At 46.4% G+C, this 21,613-nt stretch overlaps 1 protein-coding gene across 1 annotated transcript in view; it reads right to left on the reverse strand.

The window, feature by feature from the left end:
• Window positions 1–21,613, reverse strand: part of LOC141116655 (NACHT, LRR and PYD domains-containing protein 12-like) — a 423,319-nt gene that overhangs the window by 274,325 nt on the left and 127,381 nt on the right. Inside the window, exon 4 of the mRNA XM_073609048.1 lies at window positions 14,087–14,258. Coding sequence (XP_073465149.1) covers window positions 14,087–14,258 — 172 coding nt within the window. The remainder of the gene's footprint in view (window positions 1–14,086; window positions 14,259–21,613) is intronic.

Genomic DNA, 21,613 nt, shown 5'->3' on the forward strand with positions numbered 1-21,613 from the left:
AGCAACTGCATTCTAGACCTGGGCCTACTGGTATCGGCCTAGGCACCGAGAGGGTTCCGGAATCCTCTAAAGCCCCTGAACCAGTAGAAGCTGCAATAGGCTGACTTACCAATAGTTCCATACAATAGCCACTCCTGGTCGGATGTAGCTGGGAATTAAAGGTAGTGTGGATTTTGGACAGGGAAAAACCACAGTCCGCCGGGTAACCTGCTCCGCACTCGCGCTCGACGCGTAAGGGAACAGTAACCTAAATAGCTGGGTTTTCCGAGCCGAAACCGGGAAAGCAATCCCCTGTGTTGAAATACTGCCGTCAGGTCAAAGAGTGCTAGCTATGTGTGAAAAATGAAGCCTTGGGACAGTCCAGGTTCTGAGAGAGGGTGAGCTACCATGCTCCGACCCCCCAGCTGGAGAAAGGAGGAATGGAAGCGAAGTCACCAAAATCTGCTGCTTGAGACATGACCTGCATAACCCGAACTTGCAACCAAAAACCGTGTCCGGGTGCTGAAGTAAATGGTAAGATGTAAATTTATGAAACAGAAATCGAGAAATAAAGAATGTAACCCAGATGAGAAGACTTGCTGCTGCCCACACCAATTAAAAACGACCAACTCAATTGTGAAGACAAAACCTATGAATGGTACCCAGCAAAATGATAAAAAAAGAACCCATGAACTGAGTGGAAATTACACACAACTGGGTCAGCAACATAACTGCGAGAGAAACATGGGCAGACTGAGAAACCTGTGACAGGAATGTAAGCTGCGTGAAGGAAAGAGAAACATGCATAGCGCGAGCTGACGAAAACGTGAGTAGCATGAGAACTGAAGCTGCAAGAAAAACACAAACTGCACAAGAAACGCCGGTTGCATGAGAACGTGAATTGATGAACAATGTGAGAAACATGAGAAACGAGAGTAACATGGTTAAACATGAGAAACCTGAGAAAATGAGAGAAACATGAAAACGTGAGTTGGCATAGAAACAATGAATTGCATGAGAAAGGTAAATTGCATGAGAAACGTGAGTTTGTACGAAATATGTAAGCAGCGTAAGAACAGATGAGGAGACTTGCCACCGAACAAGCCAATTAAAAATGAACACCTCAATCTGTTAAACCCATAGACGTGATGGGTAACCTGCAGTGGAAGAACATGGACAACCCAGCTGTGTGAAAGCAACCAGATAACATTACAGACAACCAGCCTATGACATAACACCCCTGGTACCTGACAAGTATGATGATGTGGGTGCACAAGACCAACAGCGCAAGAATGTGAACCTAATGACATCACCACCCTACTGTATGCAGTAAGGGAGCCCGAGCAACCTGCAGCGCCAAGATAGGAAATTAAAACAAACACTCAGGGCTAAGGTACCCTCAGACCATGGTGGGTAGTAATAAGGGTGTAATGGTGAACGTGCACGTATGACATATGGAAAACAGGCGGGAAGATTGTGGGGCAACAATCAATTAAAAACGAAACCTCAGGGGGGGGCGTGGCCTGACAGCATGGAGTAGGACGCTTGAATCCAGAGCTCCATCCATTACTCCTTATTCCTAATAATCCTGGACTCTCTGTGCTGCTCAGCTAGTTGGATCACCTCCCTGAGACCCCTGCAATACCCTGGGCTCATTCCTGGATCATCTGGACGCACAGAGGCCCAAACAGAGCGGCGATCTCCCGCACGGCGGCCGAATTTAGGCAAGACCGCGGCTTCGGCCTACAACCGGAGGCCGCGGCCATCTTGGTACACCTCTCCTCCAGCCCTGCCTTGAGACATCTAAGGAATACAGGTACCTAGCTGCTGGATAACCCCCCCCGAGGAGCGGGACAATACTAACCCCACACATATAGCCCTCCTGACCAGCAGAGACCCCGGGAAAACCGGCGTTTATACCCGGCTTGGATTGCGGCCTAGCCCATCCTGTGGTGAACGGCGGCCATTTTAGCACACTTATCACTTCTGTCTGTGTAGTGTGCATGAGCTATGGCCCTGATGTCCTCTCCTTGACAGCCTCAACTGGGTCTCCCTATATCCTGTGGGTCACAGCCTCAGATTGCCATCAGCTTAAGAGGTGGGGAAGGATCTCACATACTGTACCTCTCACATACCTGCTCTGTAAAAATAACCCCTGTCCTTGGGAATTCTGAGGGTTACAGGGCCCTGGACAGCAATTATATTTAATCAACCGGCAAGTCAGTTTGCTATATTGGGTTTGGAGGTTATGAAATATGTCACCAACTAAGGCACAAAAGGCAGCGGCATCAAAACTCGATCAGTACCGCCGACTAGAAAAGGAAGACATGGAGGAGGATGGAACAATTGAGAAAGCTGGGGCGGGAGAGCGAACTGCGGGTGATACCGACAAGCTCCTTGAAGCAATCACCCTCTGCAGAACTTCTCACAGCACAAATTGAGGAGGTCAAGATGGATATCTCCCTTATCAGACAGGACTTTCAAAAACTCAGGGAAAGAGTGAAAGAAACCGAGACCAGACTGGGCGAGGTGGAGGATGCTATTCCTCCCTTACAAACATCCTCAGACCGCGTACAAAGGCAAATACAGCAACTCCTTATAAAGCAAGACGATATGTAGAATAGGCTGAGAAGATGTAATATACGTTTGATAGGTCTGCCGGAAGGGTCTGAGGGAAAAGACACATCCACTTTTTTGGAACAACTACTGATCACTACTTATGGGAGAGAAGTCTTTTCCCTGATGTTTGCGGTAGAGCGGGCACATCGCATGCCGGCAAGACCCCTCCACAGGGAGCTCCTCCCCGCACGTTCATAGCTAAACTCCTTAACTACAAAGATCGGGACACTGCTTTAAGAATGGCAAGGGAGAAAGGTAATATCCCAGTTGGGAATGTTAAGGTGGCCATTTTTCCAGACTTCTCGGCAGAGGTACAGCGTCGTCGTCAAAGCTTCATGGAGGCCAAACGCAAGTTAAGAAATCTGCAATACAAGTATTCCATGCTTTTCCCAGCCCATCTTAGGGTGGAGCATGAAGGGCGTGCGGTCTTCTTTGAGGATCCAGAGGAGGTGATCTCTTGGTTGGAACGACGAGTTAATCCTCAACAAGCTGATTGATTAAGTCCTATTGATAACGTGGTTGCGACCAGGAACTGTTTCCAACTATTGTAAGTTCAAAGCACAAATCCTGATCACATACAGCACAAGAGTCAAATTACCCTCCGGGGCTCCGGAGAGAGAAAAAGTCCTACAGCCAACATGCATCGTGCAACGAGACTTTACCCCACACAGTTCTGGGAAGCAGCACCATGTACATTGGAACCCTATCCAGAACTTAATAGTTGCAGTTGAATGGAAACAAGAAGATCAAGAGACCATACTACACTTTCTGCAAGCTATATGGCTGATACTACTTATTCTATTTAGTGTCCAGAGACTGAACCAACTGTTCTACATTCCAGTGTTCACCAAGAAGTTAGAATGTTTCCCAGATAACAACCAGTTAAGGGACTATGCCCACACAAGTTTGGGTCAGTGTAGGGCAGGGAGGGGGGTGGGGGTTCAAATGTTTTTGGTTCAGTTAAATTTGAATGTGCACACTTATTATAGAAAACAGATAATGTTACATGTGCCAGATCTCTGGAAAAGTACATATGTGTCGTGTCACAGGTGTTTGAGACAGATATGTCTTAAAGTTAAAAAGCTGTGTGCCTTATACAGAAGGAGCAAATTGTTTTACATAAATGCTTTACTAATGGTTAAAAGGTTTTACCTATTGCAACTTTGAAATTTCTTACATGGAATGTGAGGGGCCTGTGTGAGAAATTTAAGCGCGCGACAGTCTTCACATTCCTGAAGAAACAACATGCGGACATAGTGGCACTAGTGGAAACACATATTGAGGGAAGTGTTCAGATGGCGCTCCGCAGGCCTTGGGTTGGATGGGCGTATCACTCGACCCACACGTCCCACTCCAGGGGAGTCTCTGTGTTAATAGCTAAATCGGTACATTTTGAATTGTGTGAGATAACCACTGACCAGTACGGCCGTTATGTATTTATACATGCCAAAGTATATGGAGAACCCTTGCTTATAATGGCATTCTATACACCACCTCCATTTAATGTATCCATAGTCAAGGAAGGTATATCATACATGACCCGTCATCCAAATATAGCAGCCGTCTGGCTAGGAGACTTCAATGTTACTTTAAATCCGGCTCTAGACAGGCTACAGCTGACATCAACGGCTCCTAATGCCCCCACTGAAACTAAATTCTCTAAACTTGTCTCCACCTTCCATTTGATAGATACATGGCGATATAAGTTCCCACTGGCTAAGTCATATTCATGCTTCTCGTCTTCTCGTGGATCTATGTCCCGTATAGATTTTATACTTATCTCCCGCGGGTTGACTCCAAGATTATCGGAGGTAATGTTTTGCCCTAGAATACTGTCGGACCATAGTCCTTATTGGATTACATTAAGTATTCCAGTGGCAAAGCCACCACGAACATGGCGTCTTAATCCATTCTGGATATCTCTTCTACCAGAGGATGACGAGCTTATAGATAAATGGAAAATGTACTTTCTAGAAAATGATGGGTCGGCATCTCCATCTGCAGTTTGGGACTCTTTCAAGTTGTTTGCTAGGCATACCTTGATAACGGCAATTAATAAAATTAAGATGGACTCTTCTAGTGCCCTCGGTAAGGCGCTGGAGGACTTGTCCTCTGCAGAAAGAGTATATGCCAACACACCGACATCAGTAAATGTAGACCAACTTAAACTACAGACTAGAGTGGTTGACCAGCTGCAGTACCAGAAAGCTAAACAAAAAATGTTCTTTTCCAAACAGAAAATGTTTGAGCATGGGGAAAAGGCAGGCAAGTTACTGGCATTCTTGGTACATAGCGAAGATAGACCTCCGGTGGTTATTACGTTACATGGCCCCGGAGGACAAAAAGTTACAGACTCACTTACAGTAACCTCAATGTTTAGGGACTTCTTTGCAGACTTATACACAACGACAGCCCCCATTGAGACCCACCCTAGGTCTCTTTTTCTTGAAAAGGTGTCATTCCCACAGCTAACAGAAGAACAAGTAGAACTATTGGAAGCACCACTTACTTTAGATGAAATATCAATTGCCATGGCTAGCTTTGCTAGGTCCAAATCCCCCGGTTCGGATGGACTTCCAACAGAGTTCTATTCCCAATTTAGTGAAATATTAACCCCTAAACTATTAAAATTGTATAATCATATATTTGAAACCGGGACTCTACCCCCATCTATGACAGAGGCCACAATAGTCCTCATCCCTAAACCCGGCAAGGACCTGGGATTCCCAGAATCTTATCGTCCGATATCACTCCTACAGGTTGATATCAAAATACTTGCCAAAGTACTATCGATTAGGCTCAATCAGGTAATATTAACATTAATACATGCAGACCAGGCTGGTTTCATGCCCGGACGCAACACCTTGTTTAATCTTCGGAAACTATACATTAACCTACAAGCTACACACGAGGAAGTGGGTTCACGGGTTGTTGTGACCTTAGACACAGCAAAAGCCTTCGACTCGGTAGAGTGGAGGTATCTCTGGATTTGGCCCAAAATTTATCAAATGGGTCCAACTTTTATACCAGGCGCCCAGGGCCAGAGTGGTGGCTAATGGGTGGTCGTCCCAGTTATTCGACCTCAGTAGAGGCATGAGACAGGGCTGCCCCCTGTCCCCATTACTATATGCCCTGGCGGCAGAACCCCTGGCAATATCCATCCGAGCAAACCCAGAGTTCAAGGGACTTAGCATGGGCTCCCTGACTGAAAAAATTAGCATGTATGCAGATGACACGCTATTGTACCTGGCAGACTTGGGCCCATCATTATGCAATGCACTCCACACGATAGAACAATTTGGAATATTTTCAGGTCTAAAAATTAATTGGGACAAATCCCAAATTCTACCAATTGATAGTTTCGCACCCACAGAATCCCAAACTAGGCTCCCACTTCAGAGAGTAGATGTCATTAAATACCTGGGGGTTTACATAACCAGATCCCCTGCAGATTATATATCCCTAAATATAACTCCTCTCATTTCCTTAGTTAAAAATAAAATACAGGTCTGGTCCAAATTACCATTAGGAGTCTGGGTCGTATAAATTTAACCAAAATGATTCTACTACCCAAAATACTCTATGTTCTATGGAACACCCCTGTTTATTTACCCTTAAAACATTTCAAATCTCTAGAGTCCCTCTTAAAGACATTTGTGTGGGGTAATAACAGACATAAATTAGCATGGCAAGCCCTTAAAAATCCGACTGATCTAGGGGACACTGCTCTACCCGACTTTAATCTATACTACATAGCAGCACAGCTATCACAGCTTTTCCATCTAGACAAAACTGATAGGAGCGTGAGAAATCTCTCGCTATGTCCTAAATGGGCGCAGTACACCAAAGACCCGATATATGCAATAGCGGCGGACAAGGGAGGGATGGAATTAGGAGACAGAAGATACACCATGCTATACCACTACAGAAAAATATGGAATCTAACAGCTTCCAGACTTGATATTTCACAGTTCATCGATTATACGCCGTTATGGCATAACAAAAAACTTCAAGAGTTTAATAAAATACAGCACACATCTATATGGTCCATACAGGGAGTATTTTACCTGCATCATATATTAAAAGATGGACAGCTTAAAACCTTTGACCTACTTAAAGAAGAATTTACAATCCAGGACCAGATGTTCTTAAGATTCTTACAAATTCGCCATGCAATACAATCACAATTCCCTGACTCTTGCCCTAGCCCTGCACCCAATGTACTTATTGCTATAATTAAGAGCACAGACTCTCATAAATTAATCTCAGCATTTTACAACTTGCTCTTAACCCCTGTAGCTACTAAAATAGCATATGGCCTTAAACCAAGATGGGAGAGGGAGGTAGGACTGGTGGAGGATGAGGAATGGGGGGAGGCATTGGAGGCTTGCAAAACTGTCTCCTAAACTCTCAGATCGATTGACACAGCTCTACATTCTCCACAGGGCATATCTCACACCCCTCAGAGTGGCAAGATACAAGCATACACAAACCACCATATGTCAGATGTGTGGGAGAGAGACAGGTACTTTTTTCCACCTTCTATGGACATGCCCTAAGATAAAAGGCTTCTGGGAACAAATTGTGGCATTTTTACACGACACAATGGGTTCACCTCTAGCCCTAGACCCTAAGCAGTGCCTATTGGGTATAGTTCCAGACATAACTGACAAGTACACTAAAACTTTTTTACACAAAACACTCTTTGCAGCAAGAAAGGTTATAGCCAAAAAATGGATGAGACAGGAGTCTCCTAAAGTAGTGGAATGGAAGGTGGAGATAAATAATACATTGCCGTACAAGAAATGTATATATATTAATAGAGGTTGCCCAGCAAAGTACAACAAGATCTGGGATAGATGGCTTCAGGAAACTTCCACCTGTGTCTAACACAATCATATGATCATAGGGTGATAAAACAGTTATAAGCATAAATGGACAGTCTATAAAAAACAAATATGCATACCCTGAATGTCAAGATACGTAAGATATGTTTGTACTTAATGTTATATTTTTACTCAAATGATAACAATTGTAATAATGTTACAGTGTTGACAGGATAACGTAATTATTTTTTTTGTATGCACTTACTATTCAATAAAACCTTGTTTGATATAAAAAAAAAACCGAAACCTCAGCCCAAATGGATCTGTAGACGTGACAGACCCTGGATGTGAGCACTAGCTAAGGGAAATGCAGCGAACGAAAGGCCATAACATGAAAAGGCATATGACATGAAACGTGAGAAAACATGGGAAACGTAAGAAAGCAAAAGCATGGGAAAACGTAAGAAAGCAAAAGCATGGGAAAACGTGAGAAACATGGGAAAACGTGAGAAGCGTGGGAAAACGTGAGAAGCGTGGGAAAACGTGAGAAGCGTGGGAAAACGTGAGAAGCGTGGGAAAACGTGAGAAACGTGGGAAACGTGGGAAACGTGAAAAACATGGGAAACACAAGAACCAAGGGAAACATAGGAACCATGGTAAACGTGAGAACCATGGGAAACGTGAGAAACATGGGAAACGTAAGAAACATGGGAAACGTAAGAAACATGGGAAACGTGAGAAACATGGGAAACGTGAGAAACATGGGAAACGTGAGAAACATGGGAAACGTAAGAAACATGGGAAACGTAAGAAACATGGGAAACGTGAGAAACATGGGAAACGTGAGAAACATGGGAAACGTGAGAAACATGGGAAACATGAAAACCATGGGAAACGTAAGAACCATGGGAAATGTAAGAACCATGGGAAACGTAAGAGCATGGGAAACGTGAGAACCGTGAGAAACGTAAGAACCACGAGAAACGTGAGAACCATGGGAAACGTAAGAAACATGGGAAACGTAAGACATGGGAAACGTAAGAAACATGGGAAACATAAGTGGGGTTCCACCCAAAAAACAAAAATATCTGTAAAAATTCTAATAAAAACCCAAAAAAACATTTCAATATTTTTTTTTTTCACTTACCTCTAAATGCCTGTTGCTAGGTGGTCCCTCGTAGTCTACCTGTTCCTTTGCCTGGGCTGGTGACATCACTTCCCCCCAGGCACAGGAAGGGCTCCGCTCTGCTCCCTCCCTCCTGTCAATCATCTGGGACCCAATACAGGTCCCAGGTGATTGAGCGGCCAATCACGGCACGCGGCGCCGCTCGCGCATGCGCAGTGGGTGCCAGGCTGTGAATCCACAGCCCGGTGCCCACAGTTGAAATGCCGGCGCCGACGAGCGGAGGGGGGGGACGAGCGGGGCTTCGATCCCCCGCATCGCTGGACCCAGGGACAGGTAAGTGTCCAATTAAAAGTCAGCAGCTGCAGTATTTGTAGCTGCTGACTTTTAATTTTTTTTTTTTTGATGGCCCCCCTGGGTGGAACTCCTCTTTAAGAAACATGGGAAACGTAAGAAACCTGAGAAACATGGCAAACGTAAGAGAAATGTGAATAGGCATAAGAAGCGACAAATTGCATGAGAAACCAAAATTGCATGAGAAACCGTAAAATGCATGAAAAACCGTAAATTGCATGAGAAACCGTAAAATGCATGAAAAAACGTAAATTGCATGAGAAACCGTAAATTGCCTGAGAAACCGTAAAATGCATGAGAAACCGTAAATTGCATGAGAAACCGTAAAATGCACGAGAAACCGCAACTTGCATAAAAAAACTTAAAATGCATTAGAAACCGTAAATTGCATGAGAAACCGTAAATTGCACGAAACACCGTAAAATGCATGAGAAACCGTAAATTGCACAAGAAACCATAAATTGCATGAGAAACCGTAAATTACATGAGAAACTTAAAAAATTGCATGAGAAAAGTACTAGAACCATGCAGCCCCCCAAAGGACCCCCACAGAATAATAATGAGATGATAGGTGATGAGCAAGTGTCATGACAACCCCACAGCCTGAATAAACCCCTGAAACCCGTACTTATCGTGCGTGCGTGGCACGAGGTAACCGGTGCTAGCAGCGTGGCCCCATGCATGTGAAAAGGCAGCACCTGCAGGCGGCCCTGTCTGCAAACTGTACTACCATGGACACCCCCATCCGTAGCCTTACAGTGTGCCCACTGACAGGTGAAGACCAGGGCCAGACTGGGAATAACATCCAGCCCTGTAAAAAAATTCATACCAGCCCCACAGCATTATTATACCACCGCAACAGCATAACGTCATTGATTTCTTGTTCATGAAAGGGAAAACCATAAAATGCACATTTGAAGAGTATATTATATATAGATAAGACAGATATGAGTGGTAAAAAGTTAAAGTTAAAAGTGGTAAGTGATCAATCATCAAGGGGGACCCCGGGAACTCAGAACGTGGGAGGGGGGGAACCACCTTCCGCAGAAAGAATACACTAAGGTAAGGGGGGGTGGGTTACTGATATAAGGCTGTGCTTTATATCGGTGCCCCCTTACATTATCGTATTCACTCCCCCCTTACATCAGTGACCCCCCCTTCAGACTGGCCTAGCGGTGCTGTCACTGACCTCCTCTCAGGTGCACCGTGTAGGGCTCAGTCAGTCGGCTCCAGCTCGGTGGCTCTGGTTTTATCCTATAGTCTCCTTTCCACAGTCCACACTTGTCTGACTTCTCCCATGACCCCCATCCCGGCGGTGCTCCCACTCTTGACTCCTCTGCAGACTCCCTCAGAGACTGCAGACATGATACAGGAGATGGTCAGAGACTGCAGACATGATACAGGAGATGGTCAGAGACTGCAGACATGATACAGGAGCTCAATGCAGCCTCACCAGTGCCCATCAAATGCAGCCTCACCAGAGCCCATCAAATGCAGCCTCATCAGTACCAATCAAATGCAGCCTCACTGTGCCCATCAATGCAGCCTCATTGTGCCCATCAATGCAGCCTCACTGTGCCCATCAATGCAGCCTCACTGTGCTCATCAAATGCAGCCTCACTGTGCTCATCAAATGCAGCCTCACTGTGCTCATCAAATGCAGCTTTACTCTGCCCGTGAATGCAGTCTCACTGTGCCCATGAATGCGGCCTCACTGTGCCCACCATTGCAGCCTCACTGTGCCCATCATTGCAGCCTCACTGTGCCCATCATTGCAGTCTCACTGTGCCCATCAATGCAGCCTCACTGTGCCCATCAATGCAGCCTCACTGTGCCCATCAAATGCAGTCTCACTGTGCCAGTGAATGCAGTCTCACTGTGCCCGTGAATGCAGTCTCACTGTGCCCAGGAATGCAGCTTCACTGTGCCCATCATTGCAGCCCCTCCTGTGCCCCATGGCCCAGTCAGCAGTCCCTGTCTGTGGGAAGGTGTGTTGTTGATGCTCGGTACGGTACCTTGCATGCCAGCAGGATATCAATGATGGCCAACAGCAGGCAGGGTCTGTTCTCGTTTTGGATGGGGACAGTGCTCCTTCCAGAGGATCTGTTTGCTGTGAGATGGAGTGGTCCCTGGCCACCTGCACCTTCAGCCATCCTCATTTTCCGGCCCCAGTCAGCCTGTCCTCTGGTCCTGGGGAAGTGGAGAGCACTGGGTGGGAGCTGGAAAGAAGGGGGAGCAGAGAGTACTGGCGGGGTTGGAGAGCACATGGGTGGGGGCAAAGAGCAGGGGGGAGTGGAGATCACAGGGATGGGGAGCGGAGAGCGCTGAGGGAGGGGACTTGAGAGCACTGGGGGTCCAAAAAGAACAGAGGTGAAGAGCACTGTGGGGGCTAAGAGTGTGGGGTGGCAAAGAGCACTGGGGGAGGGGCAGAAAAACAGGGGTGGAGAGCACTGGGGGTACAAAGAGCAGGGGGGAGTGGAGAGCAATGGGGGGAGCTTGAAAGCACCAGTGGGGGCCAGAAAGAACAGGGGTGGAAAGCACGGGGGACTGGAGAGCACTGGCGGGGGTTGGAGAGCACATGGGTGGGGGCAAAATGCAGGGGGGAGTGGAGAGTACAGGGGTGGGGAGCGGAGAGTGCTGGGGGGGAAGCTTGAGAGCACTGGAGGGGGAGCCAAAAAAAAACAGGGGTGGAGAGCACGGGGGCAAAGAGCACGGGGTGGCTAAGAGTGTGGGGTGGCGAAGAGCACTGGGGGAGGGGCAGAAAAACAGGGGTGGAGAGCAATGGGGGGTACAAAGAGCAGGGGGGAGTGGAGAGCGATGGGGGAGCTTGAAAGCACCAGTGGGGGAGGGGCAGAAAAACAGGGGTGGAGAGCACTGGGGGGTACAAAGAGCAGGGGGGAGTGGAGAGCAATGGGGGAGGGGCAGAAAAACAGGGGTGGAGAGCACTGGGGGGTACAAAGAGCAGGGGGGAGTGGAGAGCAATGGGGAGAGCTTGAAAGCACCAGTGGGGGCCAGAAAGAACAGGGGTGGAAAGCACGGGGGACTGGAGAGCACTGGCGGGGGTTGGAGAGCACATGGGTGGGGGCAAAATGCAGAGGGGAGTGGAGAGTACAGGGGTGGGAACTTAGAGTGCTGGGGGGGAAGCTTGAGAGCACTGGAGGGGGAGCCAAAAAAAAAACAGGGGTGGAGAGCATGGGGGGCAAAGAGCACGGGGGGGGCTGGAGAGCGATGGGTGGAGCTTGAGAGCACCGGGGGGGACCGAAAACAGGGGTGCGGAGAATGGGGGGCTGGAGAGCACTGTGGGGGGCGGAGAGCACTGGGGTGGGGGCTGGAGAGTGATGGGGAGAGCTGAAGAGCACTGGGGGGGGAGAAAGAACATGGGTGGAGAGCACTGGGGGAGTGAAGAGCACTGGGATGGTGGCTAGAGTAGGATGGGGAGAGCTGGAGAGCAGGGGGGGCAGAAAAAACAGGGGTGGAGAGAGCTGTGAGGGGGGGCTGGAGAGTGTGGTGAGGGGAGGAGAGCCTGGGGGGAGCCAGGGAGCACAAGGAGAACTGGGGGGGCCAGTAAAAGAAGTTGGATAGGAGGATCGGCGGGGGCCGCATATAGAAGAAATTAGCTTTCTATATTCCTCCATGCAGCCGCTGAATACTTGATTCTCCTCCTCTCCCTCCTGCAAGTATTCAGCGGCTGCATGGAGGAATATAGAAAGCTAATTTCCTCTATATGTGCCCCCCCGCCGATCCTCCTATACAGGCACACAGGGCGAACTGTACGGGCGGGCATCTACTGGATCCCTCTCTCCTGCTCCTGTGTGTCACAGAGCTGGCTGGGTCTGTGTTCGGCGGCCGCGCTGTAACATGGTCCCGCCCCCCTAGACCGGCTCGTGTGATAGGCGGAACACTGATTCTATCCACTATCACACAAGCCGGTCTAGGGGGGCGGGACCGTGTTACAGCACGGCCGCCGAACACAGACCCAGCCAGCTCCGTGACACACAGGAGCAGGAGGGGAGCACTGCAGCCGCAGCAACTCAGGCGGCCTACCGGGAAATCACCCGGTATCCCGGTAGGCCAGTCCGGCCCTGGTGAAGACGCTGATGACTTGTGATGGAGCTTTTGTACTGGTTGCCACTAAGGAGTAGGATTGGGAGATGCTCAAATCCAGACCAGACCCTGAAATGGGGAAAGTAGTGGCAACTGGATTGGGATGTACAGGAGCCCTAAGCTCCAGTGATCAGGAGAGGGAGCCTCCCCAACCCACCATTGAGCCGGAAATGGTTGCACCACCACCAGGGAGCTCTCTAGCCAGTATATGCCTGACAGTCCAGGTGGAGGTGGCCACCTGCCCGTGGACCCCCCCGACCAAACCTGAATGCTGCATGTAAAAGCAGGGTTACATTCCCCACTGCTTCCAGCCTAATGCTAAGTGCCCGCCTCCCCCAGAGCACAGTGAAACAGAATGAAGCACGTCCCCCCTTACCTGCGCCTGCCGCGCACTAAGCCCTCCGACAACACGGGTGAGGAAACGCTGGCTGAAACCTGCAACCGAGCAGGGAGAAACAAACCCGCCGCACGTCTCCCTCGACCGATCCGCAACCCGGAAATGTCAGAGTCGCCCGCAAATAACGCACACGAGAACCTACGACCACAAGGAAGGAGGCAAAGGAGGGCAGGCTTTATGCAGCCTGACTCCTCCTACAAATACAGGCTGACCTGCGGTCAGCCTTACACATCAATTCTCAGGTAGAAATATTTTAGTAGTTTGGAGACTGGACGTGGTGTTCCAGAGAAAGGGGGAGAAGTAATGTGGTCACATGGTTTACAGTCCATAAAAAAGACATTATTAGAAATCCTATCTATACTGTTAAAAAATACAAATTCTGATCTGACAGTGAGGATTTGTTTGAAAATGGGAACAAGAGCAAATCTGCCAAAGAGAAAAGGAGAGAACAAAGATAGTGGTGAGGAGTGCGGTGTATGTGTACTGTTTATCACTGACAATGGAGGCACACTTGGGATAATTAGTGCCAATCATTATTTTGGGATAATTAGTGTCAATCGTTATTTTGGGATAATTAGTGTAAATCATTATTTTGGGATAATTAGTGTCAATCATTATTTTGGGATAATTAGTGTCACTCGTTATTTTATCAGATTGTTGTCTGAAAAAACAAAGTCCTGTTACCTGTCTGTGTGATCTCATCTAGAACTGACAATAAATTAGGATGACGATGGTCTTTCTTCAGCGCATAGAGACATGCCCAGAGTCCAATCACAGCTTCTCTTCCCTGATCCCGAATATCTTGTAACAAGGTGTGAGAGAAAGAAGACAGGTCCTTGTCCATTGGCTGGTATTTCTGGAAAATATAATTTTACAATTATTATTGTTTCATATCTGCTGTTAAAATGTAACTTAATTTTTTTTGGATAAATACATAAAATGATTCTGGGTGCTTTGGACACTTCATTCAGAAAATAACATCTTGTTACAAGGAAGTTATACTGGGTACCGCTGACACATGTCTGAACTATTCCTGACTAGGGATGAGCTGAACACCCCCCTGTTCGGTTCGCACCAGAACATGCGAACAGGCAAAAAATTTGTTTGAACACGCGAACACCGTTAAAATCTATGGGACACGAACATGAATAATCAAAAGTGCTCATTTTAAAGGCTTATATGCAAGTTATTGTCATAAAAAGTGTTTGGAGACCTGGGTCCTGCCCCAGGGGACATGGATCAATGCAAAAAGAAGTTTTAAAAAAGGGTGTTTTTTCGGGAGCAGTGATTTTAATAATGCTTAAAGTCAAACAATAAAAGTGTAATATCCCTTTAAATTTCGTACCTGGGGGGTGTCTATAGTATGCCTGTAAAGGGGCGCATGTTTCCCGTGTTTAGAACAGTCTGACAGCAAAATGACATTTCAAAGGAAAAAAAGTAATTTAAAGCTAGATTATTGGAGATTTTGGTTCCGAATATGGGAAAAACACCCTCATATGTAGGCACCACATCCCTGAGCAAGAATATAGATAAACATGGAAAGGACTAGAGGGATTTTGACGGTGCAATTTTTACTTCTTTAAAAACAGTTTATTGTTTACAATCAATTAAAAGGGAACATATAATATTGTATAAAGTAACAGACACATTTCTTTTTACAACAACATAAGAACAAGGTGCTCAAAATAGGAAGAAAAAGTGTATACTACAGATTCACAGATGGCAGTTGTTGCATATTAGCCCGACATGTTTCGCATTGTCGCTTTTTCAAGGGACATGCAACTGTTAAGTGAGTCATCCAACACTTTTAGTGATTCTACAAAAATAGAGAAAAGAGGAATTTTTTATGTACATACATAGATAGTGTTCAATGTTAATACAGCAGTAAATACAATAAAAACACGTGTTGTCACTCTGAGAAGTCCATGATGGCTTACCCCTAAATTTGACCCAACAAAACCTCATCAGAACCGGCGTATGCAGACCCGACCAAGCAGGACAGCAGGGAGGCCTAATTGCAACCACAGGGAGCAGAGAGATGAAGCTGTTGTATGAATGATAGATAGATATTCAGTATCAAAAAGGTTGTGTGTAAAGGGTTAATTTAGATTGAAGAACCTATAGATTTGACACTTACACCAGTAATTGATTAGGGCTGCAACCAAGGATACCGATAAGCATCAGTATCAATGAAATGGTGGTTACAGTAGATATTCAGATGGTGCGTAAATGAAGCTAGAAAGTTAAATAAAACAGAGGGTGTTATTACTGCACAGGAGGATACTGAGCTAAATAATTTCAACTGGTTGTATATTTGTAAATGGATAATGGGGATTTACACATATATCGTAATGGTATATTTAAACTACTATCTCAAGGACACAGTTTCTCAAAGTTTTATAACTGTGACAGCAAAGGATACATATGCAGTTAGGAATTAATAAGGGTTCAGTAAATGGGTAGGAAAGAGGATAGACATGTAAGTGTAGAGCAGGGTGTGGTGTACTCACCAGTCACTCACTCTGCTGAAATCTTGGCTTCCATCTTCCGGCGCTGGCAGACTGAGCTGTCAGATATGCCGGTTAAATACTGCTCCCCATCGAGCCGGCGTGTGATGTAGCCGGCTCGATGCGGACATGATGGCGCCAGTGCGCATGCCCGGAAGACCGAAAATCCCGTCCGAACTCCATTTCCCATAAGGCGCAGCGGCAGCAGAGGGAGCCGACATGCGCAGAACAGCGCACGGCGGCTCGTCCCGCATTGAACCACGTCATGGGGCGAGGGGGCGGGGGGAGGGCACAGAAAGTGCCCTACGGTGGAACTGGTCCAGCGGGGAAGCACGGCGCGGAATGGGCACATCTCAGAGGTGTGCCCCGGGCGTCCGTGTGGATGCGGCAGCTCCTCCCCTGTCCCGGCACGGTATGGGCCAGGCACGGTCTAAAAAGGATGGGTCAAGGGAGTAGCCGATCGAGAAAGGAGGGACCACAGACCATCCAATCTCGATCGGCACAACAGAGGGACAACACGTTTAATGAGAAAATGAATACAGTTGCATAAAAAACAGAATTGCATATAGATATACAAGGTTACACATAACTGCACATTAGATCAACATTTGAAACCGTATAAAGCGGATAAATGCATTTATGGTGGAAACAAGTCATTAAATACAAATGACAAAAAGGGGAAACGAATAAAGGGAGGGGAAGGAGGGAGGACAGGGAAAGGGAGGTGTCTGTTGGACAATGACACCTAAGGATTATACACGGGCAGCTACACATTTGGAGGAAGGGCCTATAACTCAGGCTTTCGTTCAGGCCTGGGAAATTAGTGGCTTTGAGGGTATGAATTCAGCGAGCTTCAAGCTGGAGCAGTGTCCGGTCGACACTGCCCCCTCTTTCATCCAGTGGGACATGCTCTAAAATTCGGAACTTGATGGTGCTGGGGTTAAAGTTGTGGTGCAGACCCACATGCCTGGCAATAGCTGTATCCATTTGTTTTTTAAGGATGGGTTTTATGTGGTCTCTGATTCGTTTAAAAAATGGTCGTTTAATTTTGCCGACATAAAAGCCACCACAAATGCATTGAGCTAAGTAGATTATACCTGGAGTCTGACAAGTTGCATTGAATTTGATTGAGTACCACTGTCCATTGGGAAGTAAAAATTGTTATGTGTTTTCTACATAGCGGCAAATGTCACATCTGCCACATGGAGAAATACCTGTATGGGGAGGCTTTTTGTTTGCAAGGGCATCTTGAAAATGACTGTGGACTAGGCAGTCCCTCAATGAGGGGACCCATCTAAAGGTTATCTCCGGGGATGAATTGATGTATTTGCTGACTACTGGGTCAGTTGATAGAAGGGGCCAAAATTTGGTTTTAATGCTTCTGATTTCACTGTGTTGGCTAGAATAACGGGTGATCAGTCTGACAGTGTCAGATTTTTTGGGGGGTTTAATTGAAAACAGTAGCGAATCTCTGTTTTGTATTTTAACCCTATTGTATGCCCTCTTAAGGCATGAGTGGCTGTAACCACGGGATAGTAGTCTTTTATACAAGTCCTTTGCTGCTATCTGGAAGTCTGCATCTTTGCTGCAGTTGCGTTTTAATTGCAAGTACTGACTATAAGGAATACTCTTCAGCAAAGGGCCTGGATGTGAACTACTATACTATTCTCCACGCGGATAGTTCACATCCAGGCCCTTTGCTGAAGAGTATTCCTTATAGTCAGTACTTGCGATTAAAAATTAAAAAAAAAATGGTGTGGGGGTCCCACTAAAAATCCATACCAGACCCTTCAGGTCTGATATGGGTTTTATGGGGAACCCAGTGCCACATTTTTTTTAAAAAATGGCGTGGGGTCCCCCCAAAAATCCATACCAGACCCTTATCTGAGCACGCAACCTGGTAGGCCACAGGAAAAGAGGGGGACAAGAGAGCGCCCCCCCTCCTGAACTGTACCAGACCACATGCCCTCAACATTGGGAGGTGCTTTGAGGTAGCCCCCCAAAGCACCTTGTCCCCATGTTGATGGGGAGAAGGGCCTCATCCCCACAAGCCTTGCCCAGTGGTTATGGGGGTCTGCAGGTGGGGGCTTATCAGAATCTGGAAGCCCCCTTTAACAAGGGGACCCCCAGATCCCACCCCCCGTGTGAATTGGTAATGGGGTACAAATGTACCCCTACCATTTAAAAAAAAGTGTCAAAAAGGTTAAAAAACAGAAAGAAGATGGAAGAAGAATCCGAAAGAAGAAGTTAATAAAGGACTGTCTCTTGTGTTTTTTAACCTTTTTGACACTTTTTTTTGTGAAATGGTAGGGGTACATTTGTACAGATCCCCACAACCACCGGGCAAGGGTTGTGGGGATGAGGCCCTTCTCCCCATCAACATGGGGATAAGGTGCTTTGGGGGGCTACCTCAAAGCACCCTCCCAATGTTGAGGGCATGTGGCCTGGTACGGTTCAGGAGGGGGGGTGCTCTCTCATCCCCCCTTTTCCTGCGGCCTGCCAGGTTGCGTGCTCGGATAAGGGTCTGGTATGGATTTTTGGGGGGACACCATGCCATTTTTTAAAAATTTTGGTGCGGGTTCCCCTTAAAAGCCATACCAGACCTGAAGGTCTTCGATATTTTAGTGGTTAAAGAAGGTTATCTCAACATTTTATATTTCTGATATGTGCCTGCTGTACCAGGTAATTGTGTTAAACAGTATCTCATTCTTTGTATTGCTTTCTTTGTGTGGAATACTGGGTGATCCTGCCAGTCCCCCTGTTTCCTATTACAAACTGACTACTCTAGGCATTAGAGCACATTTTCCCCAGCTTTGTTCTAGCTGTGCTGGAAGAACAACCTGCCTGTCCTCGAATGGCCAAGACTTGTGCTGATTCCCCCTCACAGCCATTTACTGGGAAGATCAGTGTCCTGCTGTTTCTCCACCCCCACCTCCTAAAGCTGAGTTCCGCCGGCAAAAAATTAATATAAGGACACTTACCTGTCCAGGCTGTGTCAGCACCCCAACTGATCTTTGGATCAACTCCCGGGTGCTGCTGCCACCATTCCTGGTAAGTGAAACCAGGCAGTGAAGACTTTCAGCTTCACTAGTTCCCTACTGCGCATGCACGAGTCACACTGCACATTCTGATTGGTCCCTGCTGTATTCTGGGACCTTTGTGTCTCCCAGAAGACAGCAGGAGGAAGGAGGATTTGCCGGACAATGCATAGATCACATAGATGTGCGGCGATTTTCCCCGGAAGTGGGAGCAGATACCGGGATTTGACAGGTATCTGCTCCCCCTTCCCCCTGAAAGGTGCCAAATGTGACACCGGACACACTGGGAATCATAAATTTGTCAAATCATAAACTTTCTACACTAGAAACAACAGTCCTCTCCAAAGGCCTCACATTCTGCCCAACCACCAAATTGGATAATTTACAGGTATGGTCAGATATGGAGGAATTCTTTAGGAGACTAATGCCCTGTACACACGATCGGACATTGATCGGACATTCTGACAACAAAATCCATGGATTTTTTCCGACGGATGTTGGCACAAACTTGTCTTGCATACACACGGTCACACAAAGTTGTCGGAATTTCCGAACGCCAAGAACGCGGTGACGTACACCACGTATGACGAGACTATAAAAGGGCAGTTCAATTCCAAGTGCGCCACCCTTTGGGCTCCTTTTGCTAATCTCGTGTTAGTAAAAGTTTGGTGAGAGACAATTCGCGCTTTTTCAGGCTCGTGGTTTTCAGATCGTATTTCTGCTGTTCAGTTTGTGCTTGTATCTGCTCTTCAGTGTGTGCAGCGAGTTCCCATTGATTTGTCATTGTGTTCTTGTCCGTTCGTTACTGATTTTCAGGTCGCTCTTCACAGGCCTTGCTGTTCTTCAGTGCGTTCTGTTACTGCGTTCTGAGCAGCCAACCGTTTTCTAGCCATGTTGCGTGTACATACTCATCGTAGAGTTTGTGCTATACGGGGGCTTGATGTTGAAGTTCTTACTTTGACACAAGCCCAGTCCATGAACAGGGCGAGGAGGAGTTCATGGACCAAGAATTGGTTGCTCCAGGGTGACCAATTCTGTCACATGCCTTTGCTCCGTGAGATCCGTGAGAATAATCCTGATGTTTCAGGAACTTTCTCCGGATGAAGGACCCCGTTTTTCACCATTTGTTGGCTTTGCTGACCCCTTATATCAGCAGGCAGGATACCTGCATGAGGCAAGCCATCACTGCGGAGCAGAGGCTAGTCGCCACCCTGACGCACTTGGTGACGGGGAGAAGCCTGCAGGACCTCAAGTTCTCGACAGGCATTTCCCCCTAGGCTCTGGGGATTATTATCCCAGAGACCTGTTCTGCCATCATCCAGGTCCTGCAGAAGGAGTATATTAAAATGTAAGATTTTTATCCTTTAACATCACATTTTATTGTATTTAATGTTTGATAATATATTGTATTTCTTTCCTCATTCCCTAATTGCCATGATTGTAATATGCTGTGAATGTCCCCTTTGACCTCATGCATGCTGGATTTAAAAAAAAAAAATGTTTTGTCCTTCATACATATTTGCCTTCACCTACCTCCCCAGCATACTCTCCTGGGCCTATATCCACCTCGTCTAGTCACTTAATGTATTTTGTCAGTTCCATAGTAGTGCTTTACCCTAAATACCCCCTAAAATGTGTAAAAATGTGATTTGTGCTTTAAATTCAGGCAGAGTGCCAGAGGCTTTTTTTGGGGTCCCAAAATTATTTGGAACCCTCCCTCCCTGCAACTGCTAACTCAGCTGATACCAATCCTCTATCTGCTGACTTTGCCAAACCCATACACACTATACCTACCTCTTTTGTGGTCAGATTTCTGGATGAATTCACCAAAGCATGTAGTGCAAGGGCCTGCCTGAATAATTTCAAATGGTACTGTTACCATATCTTATTATTATCTTGATAGGTAATAGCAGAATGTAAAAATGTGCTAAAATGTGTACAGTGTGTATTTATATCTTTGTATTAAGACACTTCTTACCTGTCCAGTGGGCTGCCAATAGTGTAAGTAAGGAGGGGCTTGCCAAAGTAATACACATTATTTAGTCATTCATCTCTCAATGAAGTGGAGAGGGTTACCTGGCCAAAACATCTCCCACCCTAAAATGTTTAACCACTTCAGCCCCGGAAGGATTTACCCCCTTCCTGACCAGAGTACTTTTTACAATTTGGCACTGCGTCGCTTTAACTGCTAATTGCGCGGTCATGCAATGCTGTACCCAAACGAAATTTGCGTCCTTTTCTTCCCACAAATAGAGCTTTCTTTTGATGTTATTTGATCACCTCTGCCTTTTTTATTTTTTGCGCTATACATGGAAAAAGACTTAAAATTTTGAAAAAAAATGATATTTTCTACTTTTTGTTCTAAAAAAAATCCAATAAACTCAATTTTAGTCATACATTTAGGCCAAAATGTATTCGGCCACATGTCTTTGGTAAAAAAAAATGTCAATAAGTGTATATTTATTGGTTTGCGCAAAAGTTATAGCGCCTACAAACTAGGGTACATTTTCTGGAATTTACACAGCCTTTAATTTATGACTGCCTATGTCGTTTCTTGAGGTGCTAAAATGGCAGGGCAGTACAAAACCCCCAAAAATGACCCCATTTTGGAAAGTAGACACCCCAAGGAAATTGCTGAGAGGCATGTTGAGCCCATTGAATATTAT

Source organism: Aquarana catesbeiana, linkage group LG13, assembly GCF_042186555.1.
Source record: "Aquarana catesbeiana isolate 2022-GZ linkage group LG13, ASM4218655v1, whole genome shotgun sequence".
In the NCBI taxonomy this organism is placed as follows: Eukaryota; Metazoa; Chordata; class Amphibia; order Anura; family Ranidae; genus Aquarana; species Aquarana catesbeiana.